This window comes from Lipotes vexillifer, unplaced genomic scaffold (assembly GCF_000442215.2).
Source record: "Lipotes vexillifer unplaced genomic scaffold, Lipotes_vexillifer_v1.1 scaffold1958, whole genome shotgun sequence".
NCBI lineage: Eukaryota > Metazoa > Chordata > Mammalia > Artiodactyla > Lipotidae > Lipotes > Lipotes vexillifer.
Window position 1 is genome coordinate 18,595 of NW_006795090.1, and position 24,029 is coordinate 42,623.

Genomic DNA, 24,029 nt, shown 5'->3' on the forward strand with positions numbered 1-24,029 from the left:
CACTGGGCTGATGTACACACACATATATGTGCATGTACATATATACATAAACATATATGCGTACACACATGTACATCTCCTCACATGAAGACCTCCACTAGTATTTTTCCCTCTTAGCAAAAATGAGCATGGATAATGAATTTATAGTAGGAAACAAAACTAATGAAAATCAAATCAGAGGATGTGAAGTGGTATGCTGTCAGAATCCAATAAGTCAAATGCACATTTATGTAGTGGTAAAGTGCTAGAAAGTTCTTTCATTAGTATTTTAAAAATGATTATAATAAAAAGAAGTGTGCAGTTTCATTTGATGGTGGTGACCACAGGCACCATAGCAATGGCACTGGCTGAGTTGGAGTTGATGATGTCCTCATACTCCGGGGGTGGATCTAAATGAGGTTCTGTTTCACTCCTCTGCAGGTTCACCTGACCAGTGGCTTCCTCGTAGGTCGGTGGGGGATCGCAGTTGGACAGGCGAGTGGAGACGGAATCTGAGCGCCCAACTACATATTCCAGAAAGCCTGGCGACAATCCGCTGCTATCAAAGACTTCATCTGGTGGAGGAGGCGGAGTGATAATATTGAGGGGCTGAGGGAAAGGAATATGGCCTTCAGTCACCGTCTGTCTGCGAGTTTTGTTTCTTAGGAAGCATCTCCAGATTAGGAAAATGACAAGGAGGATAATGAAGAGGCCAAAGATTAAGGGAAAGGTAAGGTAAAACTGAAACCAGTCACTTCCTCTGTTACTCTCTCCTTGTTGTGCTTTTGTGTAAGTGTTCCAAAACTCCTTCTGAAAATACAAGACAAAATGAATTGAAAAATCAGTGTACTCAAAAGATAGGAGATAGATAGCAAATGAACACATATCTGGGTTCTGTTAACATGATGAAAACAAAACCCAAAACCAGACTCGCTGGTTCAGATGACCTACAGCCTATATTTTCCCTGACAAGAAGTTAGAAATCATGGTGCTCACTCCGGATCCTCCCCTACAATAGTCAGTCAGAACCAAAAGTCTTCAAGACTTGGGGAAAAAAAGCATAAGGGATTTTCCTCTTTCCAAATATAGAACATAATCTTCCCTTTAAAATATAAGTTAAATACCATTTTCCACGTCCAATTACGAGGTTCTCATTCACGCATCCCATCATCATTGTGCTATTCCTGGCTGTTGTAGGCTCTTAGTGTTCAAATGCTTCACAGATGAATGCCTTGTTTTCTAATGGTTCGGTTTGGGATCCTCTTCTACCAGATATTCCTCCCCAGCCCCAAAGTACACAGCTCTCATGCATCTAAGTAAGACCCTAGCATATAAACATTCAATGAGTAGTAGTGATTATAATGAATTCTTGTATATCATAATCAAGCCTCTGCTTCAAATTGACTGATTAATCTATATCCCAAATCTTGGTACAAACCCCACCCCCAGTGCTACTGACTTTTTTTTAACAATATTTGCAGGCACTACAGGTCACTGATATTATTTAAATATCTGGCAGAAAGTAAGACGGTGGGCACTATAAAGCTGCTTGTTTTATAGTACTATATTTTATTAGTCAAAAGACTTTTAAAATACTCTGGGTATAACAAATGACCCACAGTCATCAATGTCCCACCCCTGAACTCAATCTCCTATAAGGTACATTATTATTTCAACATTCTGTGATTCTAAGATAAAATTTCAATATGCTATAAAAAATATGGTATTTACTAAAGGCTATGTACAGATGAAAATACACAAGGTGCAATATTAAAACAAGCCCAGAGTAGAGACAGTATAATCCCAAATCATACAGCATTTATTTTAGGACAATACCCCAAACTGGAAATTATATTTTTATTAGTGAATCAGTCACTTGATAATCACAAGTGGAAAACTCATGAAACACAGACACATGAAGCTTTTTTTAAACAATAAAACTGTACACTATTATCTTTTTGTATAACTGTTACTTTTAGGATTGCCAACTTTACTACAGAAAATATATATTACATAAAAATTTACTAATGCAGAAACATCTAAAAAAGAAAACCAATCATCTGCAATTAATTACATTGCAAAGATCATTTTGGTTTACATCTACTCTTACTTCCAACTCACATTCGAATCCTTACACACATACACATTCTTTAGAAATCTGGAATCAAACTGTACTAAACCACAATAAACTTTTTAATAATGTACCTACAGAGACCTACCAAGTATCTGATTTGTAGTCGATTTTCTTTACCTATATAGATGACGATTCCTCCTCTCTTCCTAATCTCTCAGATCACCATCTCCTTCCCCCTGCCCCTGCATTTAATCTTAACCACAAAACACAATATATATGTGATTTCAGATAATTATCTAATCTTAGATAAACACAATAAAATGTGGCCTTTTAATCTTGTCCAGTCACTTTGGGATAATCAAGCATCAGTGATGCACATGAAAACGATTCTTTTTTGTCATGCTTGTGTGATTCAATTTCTGTGGTTTCTTTGGCATGCTCAGAAATTAATCTACAGACCAGTAATTTTTTTTCTTTGGGAGAAACAAACTTTAAAACAAACAAAGTCACACTTGTATTTTCCAGGGTTAAAAATATAGCTTAGGCAAAAATGGAATTACAACACCGATTTTTACTTTACCTATAGCAACTCAATTCTTAAGCCACACCCAATAATGAAGGTATAATTATCATCCCTACTTGCAGATGAGGAAATGGAGGCTCAGAGATGTTACTGAGTAATAAAACCAACGTCATTTAACACGCAGATGTTGAGGCTGGGATTTGAATGCCACAGGCCTGGCGTCAGAGCAAACCAAAAAGCAATCTGCCCTGATGTATAAGGTATTTTAAACCTGGACACTTTCCTAGAAAATTCAATCTTCTCATCATGTTAAATGTGGAGTTGAAAGCAAGTAACACTGATCTGAATAAAAGGTACTGACAGATTTATTTCTTGGGAAACTAGCCTTACTTTGTCTTTGAGGCAAGAGAAGTGGAGAAATAGTCACGTGAAATCAAGTAAAATACTATGAATGCCATTCAAACAAGTAAAATATTATAACTGTCATTCAAACAAATAAACCCAGTTTATGTCTTTCTGAGCGCTTTAGATTCTTCTCTATCTTACTGAAAACAGCCAGAAGATATTCAGAAAGAGCAAATAAGTGATTTCAAGACTTGGTAAAAACCCTTAATCTTTACTGCAGAAGGTATTCATATGGATTAAGACTTGCCCACCAGGTGAGTGGCAAGCAGCCTGCTTTATGAAGAAGGTATTACTGATCTCCAATGTGAGGTAACACAGGTTTTGTTGTTACTGATGCTTCTGTTTTGTTTTGTTCCTTCTTTCCACGATGGCTTTTACTTTTGTCATTTCTTAACCCTGGTCTGGATCTTTCCGATTACATGTAAGGATCAAATTTAACTTGCATGGAAAATAATTTATAACTAAATATAATATAATAATGATATATTACAATGTGATATTATAACTAATAAAAACATAAAAAGACTTGGTAAAACAGTGCTGTCGAGGGAATGAAAATTTGTTTAATGAAGAAAAAATTTTAATGAAAAAGATTAAAGGGCTTCAGTAGTTTTAGATAAGGCTAAAATGATACAGATAATAAATGTAATCTGAAGGGACCAGACAGGTCTGACAATCATTTCAGATATGGAAAAACCCTTGCATCCCTGGGATAAATCCCACTTGATGGTGGTATATGATCCTTTTAATGTATTGTTGGATTCAGTTTGCCAGTATTTTGTTGGGTATTTTTGCATCTATGTTCATCAGTGACACTGGCCTGTAATTTTCTTTTTTTGTAGGATCTTTGTCTGGTTTTGGTATCAGGGTGATGGTGGCCTCATAGAATGAATTTGGGAGTGTTCCTTCCTCTGCAATTTTTTGGAAGAGTTGGAGAAGGGTAGGTGTTGACTCTTCTCTAAGTGTTTGATAGAATTTGACTGACTGTGAAGCCATCTGGTCCTGGGCTTTTGTTTTGTTTCTTGGGAGTTTTTAAATGACAGTTTCAATTTCAGTACTTATGATTGGTCTGTTCGTATTTGCTACCTCTTCCTGGTTCAGTCATGGGAGATTGTGCCTAAGAATCTGTCCATCTTATTGGCATAGAGTTGCTTGTAGTAATCTTTCATGATCCTTTGTATTTCTGTGGCATGTGCTGTAACTTCTCCTTTTTCATTTCTAATTTTATTGATTTGAGCCCTCTCCCTTTTTTTCTTGATGAATCTGGCTAAAGGTTTATCAATCAGTTTTGTTTATCTTCTCAAAGAACCAGTTTTACAGTTTTAGTTTCCTTGATCTTTTCTTGTTTTCTTCATCTCTATTTGCTTTAGGTGTAAGGTTAGGTTGTTTATTTGAGATTTTTCCTGTTGTTTCCTGAGGTAAGACTGTATTGCTATAAACTTTCCTCTTAGAACTGCTTTTGCTACGGCCCATAGGTTTTAGATTGTCATGCTTTCATTTGTCTCTAGGTATTGATTTCTTCAGTGATCCATTGGTTATCTAGTAGCATATTTTGTAGCCTCCATGTGCTCGTGTTTTTTTACACATTTTTCCTTGTAGTTGATTTCTAATTTCATAGCATTGTGGTTGGAAAAATGCTTGATATGATTTCAATTTTCTTAATTGTAAATCGAGGTTTGCTTTGTGGCCCAGCATGTGATCTATTCTGGAGAATGTTCCATGTGCACTTGACAAGAATTGACAAGAATGTGTATTCTGCTGCTTTTGGATGGAATGCTCTATAAATTTCAATTAAGTCCATCTGGTCTAGTGTGTCATTTAAGGCCTGTGTTTGCTTATTGGTTTTCTATCTGGATGATGTCTATCACTGAAAGTGGGGTGTTAAAGTCCCCCACTACTATTATTGATCCCTTGATCATTATGTAGTGTCCTTCCTTGTCTCTTGTAACATTCTTTATTTTAAAGTCTATTTTGTCTGATATGAGTATTGCTATTCCAGCTTTCTTTTGATTTCCATCCCCTCACTTTCAGTCTGAATGTGTCCCTAGAGCTGAGGTGGGGCTCTTGTAGACAGCATATATACAGGTCTTGTGTTTGGATCCATTCAGCTAGTCTGTGTCTTTTGGTTGGAGAATTTAGTCCTTTACATTTAAGGTAATTATCAATATGTATGTTCTTACTGCCATTTTGTTTTGGATTTTGTGGTGAAGGTCTTTTTTTTCTTCCCTTCCTCTTTTGGTCTCTCCCCTTGTGATTTGATGACTATCTATCTATCTTCAATGTTGTTAGGATTCCTTTTTGTGTGTGTGTATCTATCTATCTATTGTACATTTTTGGTTTGTGGTTCACATGAGGTTTTGATATAGCAGTCTATATATAAAGAAGATCGTTTGAAAAGTTACTGGTCTTTACTTTCAAATGCATTTCCAATATCCTGCATTTGTGCTCTCCTCTTCTCATGATTGCTGGTTGTGATATCATATTTGTGTGGCTTGAGAGACAGCCAAGAGCTAGGGCAGGGTTGAATGATAAGGTTCATCTCCTACATGAGGCTACTCCTTCAAGACTGAGAGAGGTGGTTGTTTCGGCTACTATATAGAAACCAAAGAGTCAAGGAAAATGAACAGAGGAATATGTTGCACATGAAACAAGACAAAAACCTCAGAAAAAAGTCCTTAATGAAACTGAGGTAAGTGACTTAGTTATCTGATAAAGAGTTCAAAATAAATAATGGTCATAAAGATGTTGCTGTACTCAGGAACATCAGGAAAGGAATGGATAAACTCAGTGATAACTTCAAAAGAAGTCATGAAGGATACAATAACTGTACTGAAGAATACACTAGTGTGGTTCAACAGCAGACTAGATGAAGCAAAAAAGGTCAGTGAACTCGAAGACAGGGCAGTGGAACTCACCCAGTCAGAGCAGCAAAAAGAAAAAAAGAATGAAGATGATAGCTTAAGGGACTGTGGGGACAACATCAAGCTGACTCAACATTCACATTTTAGGGAGGTGCCAGGAGGAGGAAAGAGAGAGAAAGGGACAGAAAGATATTTTGAAGAAATAATGGCTCAAACTTCCCTAACCTGGGGAAGGAAACACATATCCAGATTGGGAAGCCTAGGGAGTTCCAAACTAACAAACAAGATGAACCCAAAGAGATGCACACCAAGACACATTAAAAGTAAAGTTAAGGAGAGACGAGACTTCTGAAAGCAGCAAGAGGAAAACAATTTGTAACGTACAAGGGAACCCCTGTAAGACCATCAGTAGGTTTTTTAGGCGAAATGCTGCAGGCCAGAAGGGAGTGGCATGATATAGTCAAAGTGCTGAAAGAAAAACTTCCAACCAAGAATACTCTCCCCATCTAAGTATTGATAGTTGGAGACAGAAAGAGTTTTCTGGACAAGCAAAAGGTAAAGGAGTTCATCATCAGTCTTACAAGAAATGTTAAAGGAATTTCTTTCAGCTGAAAAAAAATTTCTTTTACTGTTTCTTTCAGTAACAAGAAAACATATGAAAGGATAAATCTCACTGGTAAATAAATATATAGTAAAATGGTGGATTAAAGCGAGTATGAATGTTAAAGGACAAAAGTAGTAAAAATAACGAACTACAGACATTATAGTTGACCCTTGAACAACACAGGGGTTAAGTGTGCTGACCCTCCACCCACTTGAAAATTCGCATATACCAGTTCCACATCCGTGGAGTCAACCAACTGTACATTGTGTAGTACTATAGTACCTATTCAGTGAAAACAAATCCATGTGTAAGTGGACCTGGGTGGTTCAAACCCATGTTATTCAAGGGTCAACGGTATGTAAGGGATATACAAGATAAAGAGATGTAAAATGTGATATGAAAAACAACGTGGCGGGGGGAGGAGTAAGAATGTAGAACTTCAGAATGTGTTCAAAGTTAAAATATATAGACTGTTAAGTTGTTATAAGTTGCTATATGTAAGCCTCGTGGTAGACACAAAGCAAAAACCTATAGTAGACACACAAGATAAAGCAAAAGAAATCTAAGCATACTACTAAAGAAAACCAAAGAACAGAAGAAATGAGAACTATAAAATACTGGTAAGAAAACAATGAACAAAACAGCAATAAGTATATACCTATAATTCATTATTTTAAATGTAAATGGACTAATAAAATCTGTAATCAAAGGAGAGAGCGGCTGCATGCATTAAAAAAAAAGAAGACCTATCTATATGCTGCTTTCAAGAGACTCACCTTGCATGTAAGGACACAGAGATTGAAGGTGAAGGGATGGAAAAAGATACTCCATGCAAATAGGAACCAAAAGAAAGCTGGAGTAGCTATACTTACACCAGACGAAATCGACTTTAAAACAAAGACTGTAATAAAAGAGAAAGAAGGGCATTACATAAAGGGGTCAGTCCAACAGGAGTATATACCATTTGTAAATATTTATGCACCCAACATAGGAGCACCTCAATACATAAAGCAAAGATTAACAGCCCTAAAGGGAGAAATAGCAGCACCATGATAGTAGGGGACTTTTATACCTCACTTTCATCAATGGCTAGGTCAACCAGACAGAACATCAATAAGGAAACATCAGCCTTAAATGATACATTAGAACAGATGGACTTGAGAGATATACAGATCATTCCATCCAAAAGCAGTAGAATACACATTCTTGTTATGTTAGGCCACAAAACAAACCTTAATATATTAAGAAGATTGAAAGCTGCTATCAAGCATCTTTTCCAACCACAGTGGGATGAAACTAGAAGTCCGTTACAAGAAGAAAACTGGAAAATTCAGAAATATGTCTGTCAAGAGTAAACAACATGTGAACAACCAATGGGTCAACGAAGAAACACAGAGAAAAAAAATTCCTGGGACAAATGAAATGGTAATAAAACATACCAAAACATACGGGGTGCAGCAAAAGCAGTTCTAAAGGGAAGTTCATTGCAATAAATTCCTACATCAAGAAACAAAAATTGTAAAAAACCTAATTTTATACCTCAGTGAACTAGAAAAAGAAGGAAACACTAAGGCCAAAGGTAGTAGAAGGAAGGAAATAACAAAGATCAGAGTGGAAATATATGAACTAGGGACTAAAAAGACAATAGAAAAATCAGTGAAACTGGGAGCTGATTCTTTGAAAAGCTAAACAAAGTTGACAAGCCTTTAGACTCACCAAGAAAAAGGGAGGACTAAAATAAAATCAGAAATGAAACAGGACACACAACAACTGATACCACAGAAACACAAAGTATGTAAGAGCTACCTATGAACAAATTACCTGCCAACGAATTTGACAACCTAGAAGAAATGGATAAATTCCTAGAAACGTACAAACACCAAGACAGGATCAGAAAGAAATAGAAAGTCTGAACAGACCAATTACTAGTAATTAAATTAGAGATTATTAAACTAGAGATTATTAAACAAAAAACCTCCCAGCAAGAGACAAGGACCAGACAGTTTCACTGGTGAAGCATACAACACGTTCAAAGAAGAGTTAGTACCAGTCCTTCTCAAAGGCTTCCAAAAAAAGGAGAGGGAACACTTTCAAACTCATTTTACAAGGTGAGCATAACCCTGACTCCAAAACCAGATGAGGATGCTACAAGAAAAGAAAGTTACAGGCCAATATCCCTGATGAGCACAGATGCAAAATTCCTCAACAAAATACGAGCAAACTGATTTCAACAATATATGAAAAGGATCACACACCATGATCTAACCAACTCAGGTGGGTAACCCCATCTGAGAAAGGGCACTGCTTACCTGTGGTCTGTTGAGCTGCTATGTGCTTTCACATGCTGCCTCTGTTGCATGTTGCTTGCATATCGGGCCTGCTATAATAACTCAACAGTATACCCAGAGCAGTGTGATCAAGGGCACGTGGTCTAATAAGGTGGTTAGACTACTAATTGTAGAGGCTTTAATTGACTGTGTGTGAGGGTACTCCATACCTCAAGGCCAAGGAGAATTTAGGAAGGTGGACTGGATCACCAGGCTATTGTCACTGACCAAGAAGAGGCTCTGGGTTAAAGGCAGGATGAAAGGATTCCTATAGGTAAGGAAGGTAGGAGACTTCTTCTGAAAATTGAGTTGGTGGGTCACGCTTGGACTGTGAGCCTTAACCCAGAACAGTGAAGTAGCCTCCTGACAGGAAACTGATGGCACCACAAAAGGGAAAGTACAACAGAGGCCTACAGTCTCTGTGTCACTGCTTCACTCACTACTATTGCTCTTCGCCTCCCAGACCTGATGAGATAATCATCCCTGCCATGATGTTGCTAAACAATTAATGGACAAATATTTATAAATGTCCTGTCCTGAACACCTGGTGCCAGCACCTCCTAACAACTCTAAGGAGGTGTGCCAGCTCCTTGATAAATGTAAAACCCCATGGAAGCTTCCAGGGCATTACTCAGTGCCAGCATACCAACACGCCAAGATTGTGGTATTACGCTCCAGAGGCTTTTTCCAACGACCTTGTGCATATCATGCTAGTGGAGGCACACCCTGGAAAGGAAAGCAGCTGCCCACAAAAAGGGCTCACAGTGATGTCATTCACAATTTTCCAATAATAATACTTAAGATTGAGGCAATAGGAAAAAATCAAGAAGTACAACAGAAACAGATCAGAAACTATACCTTAACTAAATTCAACCCTTTCCTAAAGATTTTATGCAGCAGGAAGAAGAAGGGGAAGCTAACTGGCCATTGCAGGTTTTCATGTTTTTTGGGGGGAAACAACCTCTGAATTGTTACTCATGGCTGCCAAAATGTGTTAACGGGTTGCTATCTCTGAAGATCCTAAAATCTATAACCTGCCCCTCTCCTCTATGATACCACAGATCCTGAGCCCCTCAGCTTTCCCCTGAATGAGGCAGAACGGAGAAACATGCCTCACGAGACATTCCTGCCACCAAAAGAAAAGCTGACGAGATTATCGGGGCCTCTATTGAGGAGGAGGAGGGAGAAGAGAAGGCAAAGGTTCCTAGAGCCACCGATAACCTATAGCAGAGCCGTCCCTCTCCTTACTTGGATATTTATTGCCCAGCACCATTCCCATCCTTCCACCACAGTGATCACTGCTAAGCATCACAGTGAATGGAAAACATTAAGACGAGAACCATCTCCTGCTGCACAAAATTGGCACAGTCCAATGGGTTGATGGTTTCCATGACCACAGTGACCCAAATGACCCCTTCTTCATTTCCAACCCTGAATGGGCCCCCTTTGACCCTGAGTCCAGAGAATTCTTTTTACAGGGTGTAGTATTCCCCTAATTATTGGGGGCGGGGGTGCCACTACCTTTTATTGGGATTCCTGAAATGATCCAAAGGGCACTAAAACTCCTAGGAGAAAACTTACAATCTTTCTCTGTCCCTTGAAGATGTAAATCTTAGCTCCTGGGGAGATTATATTGCAAAGACATGGTAACTAAAACACTGCTCATAATCACCTAAGACCGAAGAAAAAGAGGGTGGGGGGGATGCTTTTAGTAATGCAACTGCCTTAAAAGCTCCGTTGCACAAAATCTACTCCATAATATTACTTGTCAAGGACAAATACACATCTTTAAAGTCTTCTCCGAAAATATTAGTAAAAAGCTTTAGCCACTGGAGCAGTTAATCCTAACTTGTTCCATCTGCCAGACACAATTTGGATTCAATCATTACTTATACACAAGTGAGTTTTGTATTGTATCTTATTTATGGCTAAAATTTGGAATGGAAGCTATAAGGTCTCTGTGGGTGTATGTATGTCTATGGATGCATGTTATGTATATGTGACCCTTTTTCTACCTCTGAGTTATATTGCCAAAATTAATTTCTTTAAAAAAATCTCTATAACATCACCTCACACTGGTCAGAATGACCATCAAAAATCGTACAAACAGAAAAGACGAACCAAGATGGCGGAATAGAAGGACGTGCTCTCACTCCCTCTTGTGAGAATGCCAGAGTCATGGCTAGCTGCTGGACAATCATCAACAGGAGGACACTGGAGCCCACCAGAAAGGGTACCCCCACATCCAAAGACAAAGGAGAAGCCACAATGAGATGGTAGGAGGGGCACAATCACAGTAAAATCAAATCCCATAACTGCTGAGTGGGTGACTCACAGACTGGAGAACACTTATGCCACAGAAGTCCACCCACTGGAGTGAAGGTTCTGAGCCCCACGTCAGGCTTCACAACCCGAGGGTCCGGCAACAGGAAGAGGAATTCCTAGAGAATCAGACTTTGAAGCCTAGTGGGATTTGATTGCAGGACTTCGACGGGACTGGGGGAAACAGAGACTCCACTCTTGGAGAGCACACACAAAGTAGTGTGCGCATCGGGACCCAGGGGAGGAGCAGTGACCCCCGGGGAGACTGAGCCACACCTACCTGCTAGTGTTGGAGGGTCTCCTGCAGAGGCGGGGGGTGGCTGTGGCTCACTGTGGGGACAGGGTCTCCTGCAGAGGCGGGGGGTGGCGGTGGCTCACTGTGGGGACAAGGACACTGGCAGCAGAAGTTCTGGGAAGTACTCCTTGGCATGAGCCCTCCTGGAGTCTGTCATTGGCCCCACCAAAGAGCCCACATAGGCTCCAGTATTGGCTCGCCTCAGGCCAAACAACCAACAGGGAGGGAACCCAGCCCCACCCATCAGCAGACAAGCTGCCCACCAAAGCAACACTCAGCTCTACCCACCACCAGTCCCTCCCATCAGGAAACGTACACAAGCCTCTTAGATAGTCTCATCCACCAGAGGGCAGACAGCAGAAGCAAGAAGAACTACAATCCTGCAGCCTGTGGAACAAAAACCACATTCACAGAAAGACAGACAAGATGAAAAGGCAGAGGGCTATGTACCAGATGAAGGAACAAGAGAAAACCCCAGAAAAACAACTAAATGAAGTGGAGATAGGCAACCTTCCAGAAAAAGAATTCAGAATAATGATAGTGAAGATGATCCAGGACCTTGGCAAAGATCAAGAAGATGCAAGAAGGGCTTCCCTGGTGGCGCAGTGGTTGAGGGTCCGCCTGCCGATGCAGGGGACATGGGTTCGTTCCCCGGTCCGGGAGGATCCCACATGCCGCGGAGCGGCTGGGCCCGTGAGCCGTGGCCACTGAGCCTGCGCGTCCAGAGCCTGTGCTCCGCAATGGGAGAGGGCCCGTGTACCGCAAAAAAAAAAAAAAAGAAGATGCAAGAAATGTTTAACAAAGACCTACAAGAATCAAAGAACAAACAAACAGAGATGAACAATACAATAACTGAAATGAAAACTACACTAGAAGGAATAAGTAGCAGAATAACTGAGGCAGAAGAACGGATAAGTGACCTGGAAGACAGAATGGTGGAATTCACTGCTGCAGAACAGAATAAAGAATGAAAAGAAATGATCCCACATGCAGCAGAGCAACTAAGCCCGTGCGCCACAACTACTGAGCCTGCGCTCTAGAGCCCACGAGCCACAACTACTGAAGCCCGTGCGCCCTAGAGCCCTTGCTCCACAGCAAGAGAAGCCACCGCGATGAGAAGCCCGCTCACCGCAACGAAGGGTAGCCCTCACTCGCCGCAACTAGAGAAAGCCCGCATGCAGAAACGAAGACCCAACGCAGCCAAAATTTTTAAAAAATGTAGATTCTGATTCAGTAAGTCTGGGGTAGTGCTTAAGACTACTGAGTTTCTAACAAGCTCTCAGGTGAGGTTGCTGCTGCTGCTTTACAGACCACACTTTAAGTAGCAAGGTGCTCATGCAGGTTTGACTGCCTGGGATGCCTAGGTCCCGCCCCCAGAGACTGATATAATTGGTCTGGGATGTACCCTGGAGGTAATTCTAACGTGCAACAAAGCTTGAGAACCCCCATGGCGAAGTGTGTGGTGATTTATCAATTTTAGTTATTATTTTCTTAGTAGCTCTAATGTGATCCTGTTTGCCTACTCCTCAGCCCCCCCCCATTTGCACCCACCCATTCCTCTGCTTTTCAGATCCCAACCTCCAGATGATGGGGATTATGATTAACGATTAGCACTTCATCCTTTTGCTCTTTTTCCATCTCTGAGAAGTGAGAGGTAGTTCAGGATGGAAAACACAGACTTGGGCAACCTGGAATTGGGAAGAATAAGCAAAAAGTGTTACGGGGTGATTTAAAAGGGAAGCTCATTGATTTAAAAGGGAAGCTCATTGAGACAGAACGGGGAGGATTACCAGGGAAAACTGTCATAGCAAAATTCGCTTGTAGTCTTGGGCCTGAGTTTGGGTTAGTGAAAATAGCAATCTACCCTCCTGAATCCTGGCAACACCTGACAACTAAGCAGCTACAAAGAGTTTTTCCTTCTAAATATGCAGGGTAACGAATGTTGGTCAAAATGCAAGAGACCCACCAGTGGCAAAGTACAGACATGAAATCTTCTCCCCAAAGCATAAACAGCACAAAAAAACTTAGAAGTGGGTGGGCGATGAGAATGGTGATGATAAATGATGACTAACACATAATGTACCTACTATACACCAGACATTGTTCAAAATGATTCACCTATAACTCATTTAATTGCAAAAACCCAATGGGATTGACACGTTTATTATCTCTATTTTACGTGTGAGGAAACTGAGGCACGGAGAAGTTAAATAACTTGGCCAAGTTCACCCAAGATAAGTAAGTGGATAAACTGGGATTTGAAGCCAGGTAATCTGAGCTTAAGAAATTGGTACAGCAAACTGCCTCTCCAAATCAGGAAAATAAGGATCCTTAGTCAATTTACAGTTATAAACACAAACAGCTGCTTACACCGTGCTTCCTCATATCTAGAGGAGTACAGTTAATAGGTAGGATCTGAGTCGAGGTCAGAGACAGGAGGGGTCCTTCAAGCAAGCAGAGAAAGAAAGAAAGAAAGTAAAAACTTTGTCGAACTCTGACTAAGAAGAGGTAAATGCCAATAGCATTTTCTGGAAACTGAACTCACAGGGCCATAATTTTCATTTTTTAAAAAAGTGTTAAAATGCAGTGATGAATTTGTGGATGGTAATTACTATGTAGATAAACTTATTCACATTTTATTAGATGTTCAAAGCAATCTGCTAGCTTTAAAAAGACTCACGCTATTCCTGTAACCTTGAATACTGCAACCAAAAATCTGTAATTTTCAACTTTTATCTTTGTAACACACAGGCGGCTCAGAAGAAACAAAATATTTTGAGAATTTTTTTCCCAGACATGGACAACCTTAGAGTTTACATGGGTACAGATTTCATCTGGTCAAACACAGTGGACTGAGAGACATGGAAAAGGAGATCATTTCCTTGGGGAATCTTCTTTTAACTGGGAAATAATTTCTTTCTATCCATAGCCCTGAAGACAACGTAAAGAGCTCACTCTTTTTCACATCCCGAAAGGAGAAACCAGAAGCCAGGCTGATTTGGGGCCACTGGGTGTGGACACAGGTGGTCACAGTCTGGAATGAGGTTAATGGTCCAGGTGGGGCCAGCAGCTCTCTAATGTTAGCTGCCCTGGGTGTGTGGCAGGCTCTGCCATACTCTCTCTCCACTCTCTTTCTGGTAAGCTTCTCCAGTACCTTGACCTCAACATCATCTATAGCTGATGCCTCCCATATGTATATTTCAAAACAAGACCTCCTCCTGAGCTCCAGATTCATTTTTCTGGCTACCTGCATGACAATTCTACTTGGATGTCTAAATATGCATCTCAGATTTTGTTTAGATGACATGCCTTCCCCACCCTTCCACCTCCAATGTATCCCCAGCAAAAGTCCCCAGATTAATAAACAGCACTACCATCAACCCAGGTGCTCAAGTCCAAATCTCTGAATGTAGATTTTCTCCATTTCTTCAAATCCATGAACAAATCCTATCAGCTTATCCAAAATCCATGTGAATCTGTCTATATCTCATTTCCTTAGCCACCCCTGTCGTTCCAACTACCATGGTCTTTCACCTGGACCTCTGCAATACCTCTTACCTGGTCCTCTTGCTTCAACTCTTCCCCAAACCCAACATCCTTCAGAAGAGCCAGAATCATTTGCCTGCTTAAACCCCTTTACAGCCTCGCCATTCCACTTGGAATATAATTTGGACTACTCTAATACTGCTTACAAGACCCTACATCTCCACCTTACCTTGTAAAACTCTACCTCAATTCATTATGGTTCAGTGACATACACCTCCTCCTTTCTGATACCCTAACACCTAAAATGCCTTCCCTTGGCTATTATATGCTGACTGTCACTTATCCTTTGGCCTTCAATATAACATCAAGCCACAGAAGTATCCCTGATCACCTTATTCAAAATAATAATAATGTCTCCTCCAGCAATAGCTATCCAGTAAACTGAATACTTATCTATGGTTTTAATCCCAGTTGAAATTAATCATATTTATTTACTTATTTATTTTTAGGTTTTAAGTTCCTTTAAGACAAGGGCATTTGTCTGACCATGCTATATCCTCATTGATGAGTATAGTGCGTGATACACAGTAGGCATGCAATAAATACTTGTTAAATGAACAATGAACAAAGAAATGAATGAAATTAGGGCAATTATATTCTCACTCAATGTCATATACAATTAGAAATTAGCAAAAAGTGGTAATCCCAACATCTGTCTTAAATTTTATAAACATCTTTCTAAATTTCTTGAGTTAAAGGGAAAATAAAATTTGATATTCTAAGCTATTTATAAATTAAAAGCAGTAAGAGAATTACATATTAAAATATGTTAGGATGGCCAAAATGGTATGTCGTGGCAATTAATATCTTGAAATCTAAGTTAGGAAGAATCTTGACAGATTACTAAGTATAATAAATAAGATTATCTATTTTTACTTTTCATTTATTCAACAGATATTTATAAGGCATCTATTACAAGTGATTTATTATTGTGGTAGAAAACATGTAACACAATATCTACCCTCTTAATTAAAATTTAAGTGTACAATACCGTATCTTTAACTATAATCCCAATATTGTGTAGCACGATATCTAGAACTTTTTTATTGTGCATAACTGAAACTCTATACACATTGAACAGCAAATTCCCAGTTTTCCCTGCCCCCCAGCACCTGGAAATCTCCATCCAACCTTCTTTTTATGATCCTGATTACTTGGTATATCTTCTATTAGTGGAATAATGCAGTATGTGTCCTTCTGTGATTGGCTTATTTCACTTATCGTAGTGTCCTCAAGGTTCATACATATTGGAGCATATGAGAGGATTTCTTTCTTTCCTATTTGTATTTTCTTCACTGCTTCTTCCTTATGCATTCATTGGAGTCCTTTGTGGTTCCATGTGAATTTTTTTTAAATAAATTTATTTACTTATTTATTTATGGCTGTGTTGGGTCTTCGTTGCTGTGCGTGGGCTTTCTCTAGTTGCAGCGAGCGGGGGCCACTCCTCGTTGCGGTGCACGGGCTTCTCATTGCAGTGGCTTCTCCTGTTGCGGAGCACAGGCTCTAGGCGTGCGGGCTTCAGTAGTTGTGGCACGTGGGCTCAGTAGCTGTGGTGCACGGGCTTAGTTGCTCGGCAGCATGTGAGATCCTCCCGGACCAGGGCCCAAACCCGTGTCCCCTGCACTGGCAGGCGGGTTCCCAACCACTGCACCACCAGGGAAGCCCCCATGTGAATTTAAGAAAAATTAATACTAATTCTCCTCAAACTCTTCCAAGAAACTGAAGAGGAGGAAACACTTCTAAACGCATTTTATGTGGCCAGTATTACACTACCTCCAAAGTCAGAAAATGAAATTACAAGAAAAGGAAACTACAGGCCAATATCTCTGATGAATATAGATGCAAAAACCCTCAACAAAATACTAGGCAAACGAAATTCAACAGCACATTAAAGGGATCATATATCATGACCAAGTGGGATTTATCCCTGGGATACAAGGATAGTTGAATGTATGAAAATCAATCAATGTGACACAAAACATTGCTGGAAGAAATTTAAAAAGAAACAAATAAATGAAAAGAAATACCATTTCATGGATTAGGAGACTTAATATTGTTAAAATATCCATACTACCCAAAGCAATCCACAGATTCAATGCAATCCCTGTCAAAATCCCAAAGGCATTTTTTTTCACAGAAGTAAACATATCTACTTAACAAAAAGAAAGCAAATCCATATAATGTTAATGGGAATTCTGCTAAACCTCCTAAGAACAAAACACCTATGATACGAAAACTCTTCCAGAGCATTTAAAAATGGAGAAAATTTCCCAATTTGTTTTACAAGGGCAGAATAATCCTAACACCAAAGCAGGACAGGGATGTTACTCACACATATTTTTAAAAAGTCTACATGTTCAAGTATGAACACAGATGAAAATCATAAGTAGAAATATTAGCAAGAGTAATGTCAGCATCATGGTGAAATAAGAGATTTACTGTTTTCGTCCCCCCTCAACAACAATTTGGCATCCATTCATGGACAACAGTGCCTTTGTGGGATGATGCAGCTCTGTATGCTAAATGTCCCAGAAGGAGTCTCAACCACCCACACACTGGGTAAAGGGCATATTGACTTGGTCCCAGGTATGGCTCCTGGGGTAGCCTGTGAACCAGTTCCAGCTTCTCTTGGCCACAGTCCAGGAGCCCCTGGAAAACACTGTCTTAGACAATCACCCACAGATGTGAGAACCTTTGTGGAAGTCCAGGTTTCCAGAGGAAAAGTTCCAACACACAATTGGAAAAAATAATACAAATTTCAGACACATTGGAGAGGAATACTGAATTGTGAGCTTCATGACTGGGGGTCAGGAAGAAGCTGAGAGAGTGGCAGATAGGCCTCTTAGAGGGTATTAAAGGGACATGGATCCTAAGAATTGTGTCTTGGACTCCATCAAGAAGCCTGCCCACAAACACTGGTTATCCCTTGCTCATGGATGACCCCAGTTGACCTGTGGGTACCCTCAGTACTCAGCATGCCTCCTCTACACACACACACCCACACTTTGATCAGCTCCCTGTGTGTGCTCCCAGTGGTGGTGGCAGGGTGAGCTTTGGAAAATGGCTAGTGAGCACGTGCAGAAAATCGCCCAAATCTGCAGGCTAGGGAAACACCACAAACTTGAGATTTAGTGCCACTTTTTGGAAAACAAAAGTGAGACTGTCATCACCTGTACTGGTGCAGCTCAGGAACCAGAGAAGGCATAAGAAAAAGCTTAAGGGGCTTCCCTGGTGGCGCAGTGGTTGAGAGTCCGCCTGCCGATGCAGGGGACGGGACGCGGGTTCGTGCCCCGGTCCGGGAAGATACCACATGCCGCAGAGCAGCTGGGCCTGTGAGCCACGGCCGCTGAGCCTGCGTGTCCGGAGCCTGTGCTCCGCAATGGGAGAGGCCACAACAGTGAGAGGCCCACGTACCACCCCCCCCCCAAAAAAAAAAAAAAAAAAAAGAAAAAGAAAAAGCTTAAGACTTCTGCCACAAGAGGGAGGAAGAAGTATGGAGCAGCTATATCAATAGAAGGTCTGAGAAAGCCTCAGAATCACTACCAGGGCTCAGAGCAGGTATTGCTCTCCTGAAGGCAATTAGTAAAGACTGTAGGAGGTGACTACTGCTTCAAATGAAAAGACAGCAATGCAAAACTTCAAGGAACATGAAAAACATCAAGGAAACATGACATGACCAAAGGATCACAATAATCATCAGTAACCAACCCCAAAGATGCAAGGGAAAAACCTGTGTTAGATACAAAAAAAGATTATAATAAAAGGAATCAAAGCATACCACTACAAAAAGTCATCAAATCAAGACAACAAGAGAGGGAAAAAAAGGAACAAAGGATGTAAAAACAGAAAACAATGAACAAAATGGCAATAGTAAGTCCTTACCTATAAATAATTATTTTAAACATAAAAGGATTAAATTCTCTAATCAAAAGACATAGGATAGCTGAATGGATTTAAAAAAGAAGATCCAGTGGTAAGTTGCCTACAACAGAATTACTTTAGCTTTAAGGACATACATATATAGAGAGTGCAGGGGTGGAAAAAGGTATTTCTAGCAAATATAAGCAAAAGAAAGCAGAGGTAGCTATGCATCTATCACACAAAATAGACTTAAAGCTAAATATGGCAAAAGACACAAAGTCATTATGATAAAGGAGTCAACTCATCAAGAAGATATAACAAGTGTAAATATTTAGGCACCCAACACAGAATGCCTAAGTAATATAAAGCAAATACTAAGAAATGTAAAAGGAGAAATAAATAGCAATACAATAATAGTTGGGGCCTTTAATACTCCACTCTCAACACAGATCATCCAAACAGAAAATCAGTGAGGAAAGGTTGGACTTTACTGTACTTTAGGTCAAAGGGGTCAAATAGATATATACAGATCATCCCATCCAACAGCAGGAGAACACACACATTCTTCTCAAGCACGCGAGAAACATTCTCCAGTATAGATCGCATGATAAGTCTCAGAAAAAGTCTTAGCAAATTTAAGAAGACTGAAATCATACCAAGTAGCTTTCCTGAGCACAATGGTATGAAACTAGAAGTCAGCAATGGAAGGAAAGCTGGAAAAATCACCGATATGTGGAAATTAAAAAAACATACTCCTGAACAACCAAAGGGTCACAGAACAATTCAAAAGGGAAATAGAATATTATCTTGAGGCAAACAAAAGTGGAAACACAGCATATGAAAACAAATGGGATGCACAAACAAACAGTTCTAAGAGGGAAATGCATAGTGACAAATGCATACATCAAGAAAAAAAAAATTAATGAAATTGACAACCTTTGGCTAGACTAAGGAAAAAAAAAGACTCAAAATCAGAAATGAAAGAGGAGACATTACAACCGATACCACAGAAATACAAAGGATCATAAGAGATCCTATAAACAACTATACACCAACAAATTGGAACCTAGAGGAAATGGATAAATTCTGAGAAATATGCAACTACCAAGACTTTTATCAGGAAGAAACAGAAAATCTGAGCAGAACAATAATGAGTAGGGTAATTGAATCACTAATGAAAAAGCTCTCCCAAAGAAAAGCCAGGACCAGATGGTTTCCCTGGTGAATTCTACCAAACATTTAAAAAAGAATTAACACCAATCCTTCTCAAGCACTTCCAAAAAACTGGAGAGGAGGGAACACTCCAAAAATCATCTTACAAGGCTAGCATTACCCTAATACCAAAGCCAGGTAAGGACACTACAAGAAAAAAAACTACAGGTCAATATCCCTGTTCAGTATAGATGCAAATATCCTCAACATAACCTTTGCAAACTGAACTGAGCAGCAGATTAAAAAGGTCATCTTCTATGATCAAGTGGGATTTATCACTGGGATGGAAGGATAGTTTAACATATGCAAATCAAAAACTGATCCACTACATTAATAGAATGGAAGATAAAAATCATATGATCACCTTGATGAAGAAAAATAATTTAATAAAATACAACATTCTTTCATGATAAAAATTCTTAAATTGGGTATAGAAAGAAGACACCTCAACATAATACAAGCCATATAGAGCAAGTCCACAGCTAACATCATCCACAATGATGAAAAGTTAAAAGCTTTTCCTCGAAGATCAGGAACAAGACAAGAATCCCACTCTCACCACTCCTATTCAACATAGTACTGGAAGTCCCAGCCATAGCAATCAGGCAAGAAAGAGAAATAAAAGGAAGCCATATTGGAAAGGAAGGAGTCAGAATGCCTTTGCAGATGATATGATTTTTATATATAGAAAGTCCTAAAGACTCCACCAAAAACTTGTTATAACTAATCAAGGAATTCGGGAAAGTTGCAGGATACAAAATTAACGCAAACAGTTGTATTTTCTATACACTAACAAGACATCTGAAAAAATAAAACAATCTTATTCACAATAAAATCAAAAGCAATAAAATATTTAAGAATAAACTGAACCAGGCTTCCCTGGTGGCACAGTGGTTGAGAGTCTGCCTGCCGATGCAGGGGACACGGGTTTGTGCCCCGGTCTGGGAGGATCCCACATGCCGTGGAGCGGCTGGGCCCGTGAGCCATGGCTGCTGGGCCTGCGCATCCAGAGCCTGTGCTCCGCAGCGGGAGAGGCTACGGCAGTGAGAGGCCCACGTACTGGGGAAAAAAAAAAAAAAAAAAGAATAAACTGAACCAAGAAGGTGAAAGATATGTACACTGAAAATTTTAAGACTTTGATAAAAAAATGGAAGACCCAATAAAATGAAAGATATACTGTGTTCACTGAGGTAAAGAACTGATATGGTTAAAAGGTCCATACTAGCCAAAGCCACCTATAGATGCAGTGCAATTCCTATCAAAATTTCAATGGGATTTTTTACAGAAATAGAAAAACAATCCTAAAATTCCTAAGGAGGCACAAAACACCCCAAATAACCAAAGGAATCTTGAGAAATAAGAACAAAGCTGGAGGCATCATACTTCCTGATTTTGAACTATAATACAAAGCTTTAGTAATCAAAACAGTGTGGTACTGGCATAAAAATCACACACAGTCGGATGGAACATAATCAAGAGCTCCGATATAAACCCATACATATAGGGCCAACTAATATTTGACAAGGGAGCCAAGAATATTCAATGAGGAAAGGATAGTGTCTTTGTTAAATGGTGTTTGGAAAACTAAATAACCATATTCAGAAGAATGAAACTGGACTCCTATCTTGCACCCCTCAAAAAATTAACTCAAAACGGATTAAAGACTTAAACGTAAGATCTGAAGTCATACAACTCCTAGAAGATAACATAGGAGAAAACTTTGACTTTGGTCCTGGCAACAATTTTGTGGATATGACACTAAACGTACAAGCAGCAAAAGCAAAAAAAATAAGTAAGTGAGACTACATCAAACTAAAAAAAGGTCTGTATGGCAAAAGAAATGATCAATAAAGCCAACAGGTAAATCATGTATCTGATAAAAATATCCTAAATATATAAAGAACTCACACAGTTCACTAGCAAAAAAGCCAAATAACCTAATTAAAAAGTGGTCAAGGCACCTGAATAGACATTTTTCCAAAAAAGACATACAAATGGCCAACAGGTACAAACAAAGGTGTTCAACATCACTAATTATCTGGGAAATGCAAATCAAAGCCACGACGAGATACCACCTCACACCTATTAGAATGGCTATCATTAAAAATAAAATAAAAATTAGAATGGCTATCATTAAAAATAAAGTGTTGGCAAGGATGTAGAGAAAACAGATCCCTTGTGTACTGTTGTTGGGAATGTAAATTGATACAGCCAGTATGAAAAACAGTATGGGCGCTCCTCAAAAAATTAAAAGTAGAACTACCATATGATCTTGCAATCCCTTCTCTGGGTATTTATCTAAAAGAAATGCAAACAGGATCTCAAAGAGATATCTGCATCTCCATGTTCAATGCAACATTATTCACAAGAGCCCACATATGAAAATAACCTAAGTGTGTCTATCAGTAGATGAATGGATACAGATGATATGATATATATATACACACATATATACACATATATACATATAAACACACACACATACACAATGGAGTATTATTCAGCCATGGGAAAGAAGGAAATCCTGATGTTTTTAACAACTAGAATGAACCTTGAGGGTATTATGCTAAGTAAAAGAAGTTAGAGAAATATTGTATTCTATCACTTATATGTGGAATTTAAAAAAGCAAAACTCAACAGAGTAAAATGATGGTTACCAGAGGCTTGGGGTGGGGTAAAGGGGGAGATGTTAATCAAAGAGTACAAACTTTGGGGAGCTAATGTACAGCATGGTCATTATAGTTAACAATATTGTATTAGATACTTGGATGTCGCTAAGATTGTAAATCTTAAATATTCTGACTACCAAAAAGAAATAGTAATTATGTGAAGTGATGGAGGTTTCAGCTTAGGCTTTGGTGGCAATCACTTCACAATACATGTGTATCAAATCAACACATTGTACATCTTAATATTATACAATGTTATAGCTCAAAAAAATTATACTAAAACAAATCAAGTGACCAAATCATTCCAGGAATAATAATTCCACACAGGGAGATCTATTAATCTAATTTAGAGTGTTGGTATAATTAAAGGAGAAAAATATATAATAGTATTTGGATGTAGTTAGCATTTTAAGAATATTTCTTGCTTATTGTGTCCCCTTCTAACACAACCCTTTATTTTCTCCTTCTGAAATTTCTATTGGTGGCTATTAGTTATTATACAAGGTTCTTCTATGACTCTTAATTATTTCTCTGATGGAGATTCAATCTACTATATATTCATTATCAAAAGTTTGATGTTCAGCAACTATGTTAAATTTTCAACGCTTGTACTGAGTAGGGTTTTCTTTTTGTACTAAATTATTAGTAGAAATTGTACAAAAAAAAAGAAAACAAAGGCAGAGGTTTTATAACAGCAGCATGCATGCCTGGCACTGCTAACTATATGAAGTCATACCTGTGTCTATGGAGAAGCCACCCTAAGGCACAGTTCCCATAATCACTGACAAGGGCAAGCCTGCCACATAGGTACTCCACTATGCCAGTTTTCAAGGCCCCAGATTGTTACTGAGAAGTAATAAACAATAACACTTGCATAATTTAATAAGCTAAAATACTTCAGGTAAAGTTGAAGACTCCATTTATTTAACTCCTCCCCAATCCCGTTTTTCACTTCTTCCTGGGAGGCAACCGCTATGATGCATTACAGAACATGTTTTTATCCACATTTTTACCAAACACATGCACCCACAGACACCAGAGCCCCAAACCGCCCCTCTCACCTCACCCCACATAACCACACTGTTTATAAGGACAAAGCAGAGGTTTTCTAAGGACAACTGCATGTCCTGCATAGGGGACCAGAGGAAGTCACCCTCACATCTATGGGGAAGACAGGCTAAGGCTCAGTTTGACTTAACACTGTAGCGCAGGGTGAGCTTTTCAAAGAGGGACTCTGCCGTGTTGGCTTCCAGGGCCCCCCATCTTGCTAATCCAGAATTAACCATTAACATTTCAAATAAAGTGAAGACCCCCTTTATTTCAACCCCTGCCCAATCTCATTCCCTTCACT

At 39.3% G+C, this 24,029-nt stretch overlaps 1 protein-coding gene across 1 annotated transcript in view; it reads right to left on the minus strand.

Moving 5' to 3' along the window:
• Positions 1 to 303: 303 nt before the first annotated feature.
• PRRG1 (proline rich and Gla domain 1) overlaps positions 304 to 24,029 on the minus strand; it is a 64,479-nt gene continuing 40,753 nt past the window's right edge. The window contains exon 3 of the mRNA XM_007467410.1: positions 304 to 789. Coding sequence (XP_007467472.1) covers positions 304 to 789 — 486 coding nt within the window. The remainder of the gene's footprint in view (positions 790 to 24,029) is intronic.